Raw genomic sequence first — 2,745 nt, 5'->3', positions numbered from 1 at the left:
TCTTTCTGTCTTGAGAAAAGGAGGCAACTTTAAAGCTTCTGCCCTACATCTTGGCAGCATTTCTCGTAGGGAGAGAGCTTCACAGATGCCTCCAGGGAAGCTTAAAACCCAGATCTCTTCAAAAGACTGAAATCTAGCCTGAAACTATTTCAGCTGAGATGAACCAACAGGGATTGTCTGAAATGCTGAAGCACCTGGGGACGGAAAACCAAGCTCCCCGGGCTAAGAGTGTTCCTTCATCAGCTCCCCTGTGAGGCTGTGGGGCAGCAAAAACCCCCAGCACTGCTGCAGCCAGAGTCCCTGATGAGACATCAGCAGCCTGGGACGGGAAAAGCAGAACACAGGGTCTCATCCAGGGCATAACTGCTGCACAACGCTGCCTCTCCAGAGACACTCGTCTAGCAGGAAAGAACATCCTGTTTGTCTCAGCTGCATATCAAACCCAAGCAGCTGTCCTCACTGAAGCTGCAGTGTCACACAGGGAAATCTTTGTGGCTGATGTGTTGTTCTCTTTACCTGAGAAGGACTCGATGGAGCTCAGGAGGCCCTGGAGGTGGGCGGCCGGTGACGTGCAGTACCTCACAATCTCCAGAAAACCTGGGGCCAGGAATGAATCCTGGTGTCAAGGGAAGGATGTTAGCAATACAGAGAAACACAATTAACCTGTGCAGCCTTTTACAGCCCAAGAAGGAGACAGACTTCCAGGCAGCCACAGGAAAACACGTAGTCTAGAGAGCAAGCTGAGAGTCACACTCGGGTTAATTCTGCAGCAGGAAATGCAGAATGTTACTGGTGGTTTTCTTGGTTTAGGTAAGTTGCTGCTTGCTTTAGTTCATAGGTTTCTAAGTATACCTGGCCAGGTTTACTCTTACTGTGATAGCAAAGAGCCTGGCTCACCTTATGGACCCCTAACAGGTAAGTGCAAAGTCTTTCCCAGCAGATTTAGCACCTCGTCACGGCCTCAGCACAACAGGGTGACTGTGCTCTGCTTTAAGCACTTCCCCCCACAGCCCCTGACAAACAACTACAGAACTTGCTTCTAGAGGATCACAGAGCAGTCAATCTGTGTGTTGCTGCTGAGCAGAGGTAAATATCCAGTGGCAAACAGGAGGAAATTCAAAGCAGAGCAGCCCACAAGGAGGGTGAATACTGAATGACCCCTGCCTGGCTATAGCCCCAGGAGAATGCTTTAAATCCAGTTTTAACAGGCTCTGCTTTAGCACCGTGCACAGTCCTGAGCAGAAGAGGACTGCCTACTGCAAAAATCAACTCTTGGGCAATTCCTTGGGTGAAAAACAGATGCCCAAGACACTGCCTACCTGCAGAATGTACACTTCTGGGTGTTTTCGTTGGTAGCCCTTTGAGATGAGGGCCTTGCGTTCCACTGACTGATGAATTAACTCCTTCCTTCTCTGCACTTCTGCTTCAATCTACAAGTCAACAATAGAGCATATTGTTAGAAAATTAACTCAAACAATTCCAGGAATTTGTTCATTGTTTTAAAAGAGTTATTTTTGTTCTGGGTAGCTCTGGGAGACAGAGCGTATGCCTCTGCTTGTCTGTAGTGAAGACAAGTCCAATAAATATCTGAGAGGCCAAATGCAAAGAGGGATTTGAGACACGTTATCGTTACGGATGGCTTAAAAAGTAACTGAAGTCTTTCTGTGGATGTGTGAGGTGGAGCTGTGAGGTTTCAGCCCTTTCAGGCACTCTGACGCCTCGTGAATCTCCAGGGTATGCCTGAAGAGTCTGGTTTATGTTCTGACACTGTAAGCATTGTCCAAAATAAAGACATTTACTGGAAGGGAGACAGGACTTGTCATGAAGGGATTACTGCTAAGTGTTGTGGGGACAGGCTAATCTCTCATTTCAGAGCTGTAGCAGCAGCTGATTCAGGCAGCTCTTCCTACTTAATAAACCCCACATGAGATTCATTCATAACATTCCTGGCAAAAAAGGAAGGAGGGTGTGACCACTACGCCCTGCTCCTGACCCCTGGTAACGTGGGTTGCACAAATAATGCCATTTTAGAAGCCATTCTCTGTGGCCAGGCAAGTGGTGGTGTTGTTGAGCACAACAGCAGCCAGAGCACCCTCTATAAAACCAAGCAGTAACAAGTCCTAAGTGAGGAAACTTGGACTAGAACTGCTGCTGGATAGTGAGAGCTGTGACCCCACCGTGGCCAGGGCCACCTCCACCCTTGTCTGCTTTCTCCAAGGACTATCTCAATGTTCCTTCATATTGCTTCCAAATAATCTAGAATACAACTGTTATATTGATACAGCAAACCATGTATTAAGACCTGATGCAATCTGCAGAGGGTCCAGGTGATTAGAAAGTTAAGTTAGGATCTAGAAATCCTAAATTGCATTATAAATTCTGTATGGCACTGTTCATTGTACTACATTGATTCTGCTTGTAGAATTCCTGTGCCATTCTAATCACAAATTCTGTGCTATACTAATCACAATATTCTGTTCAGAAAGTAAGGGTTTAATTGTAACAATGATTTAGTGCTGTCATCGCTCTGCCACGGATGCCTAAAACAACCCTGGCTGTCTCCTTAGTGTTGGATGAAAGTGGAGCTGCTTGTGTGACAGATCTCTGTCCCTGGCCCGGACAGCAGCACAGCTCCCTGCAGAGGGCTCTGGGGACAGTTCCTTCGGCAGACCTCACGGGAACTCCGCAGGACCCCTGGCTGCTCCCATCTCGGGGCACCCTTTAAAAGCAATAGGTCAAAGGAGG

General features: G+C 47.5%; 1 protein-coding gene across 1 annotated transcript in view; it reads right to left on the bottom strand.

Moving 5' to 3' along the window:
* Positions 1-1,468, bottom strand: part of OGFOD2 (2-oxoglutarate and iron-dependent oxygenase domain containing 2) — a gene marked incomplete at both ends in the record, with an annotated part of 2,861 nt that extends 1,393 nt beyond the window's left edge. The window contains 2 exon segments of the mRNA XM_008943946.1: positions 517-616; positions 1,320-1,468. Coding sequence (XP_008942194.1) covers positions 517-616; positions 1,320-1,468 — 249 coding nt within the window.
* Between the last annotated feature and the right edge of the window lie 1,277 nt (positions 1,469-2,745).

Source organism: Merops nubicus, unplaced genomic scaffold (genome assembly GCF_000691845.1).
Source record: "Merops nubicus isolate BGI_N331 unplaced genomic scaffold, ASM69184v1 scaffold20267, whole genome shotgun sequence".
NCBI classification, from domain to species: Eukaryota; Metazoa; Chordata; class Aves; order Coraciiformes; family Meropidae; genus Merops; species Merops nubicus.
Note: the sequence above shows the minus strand (reverse complement) of the source record. Positions and strands in the feature narration are given on the sequence as shown.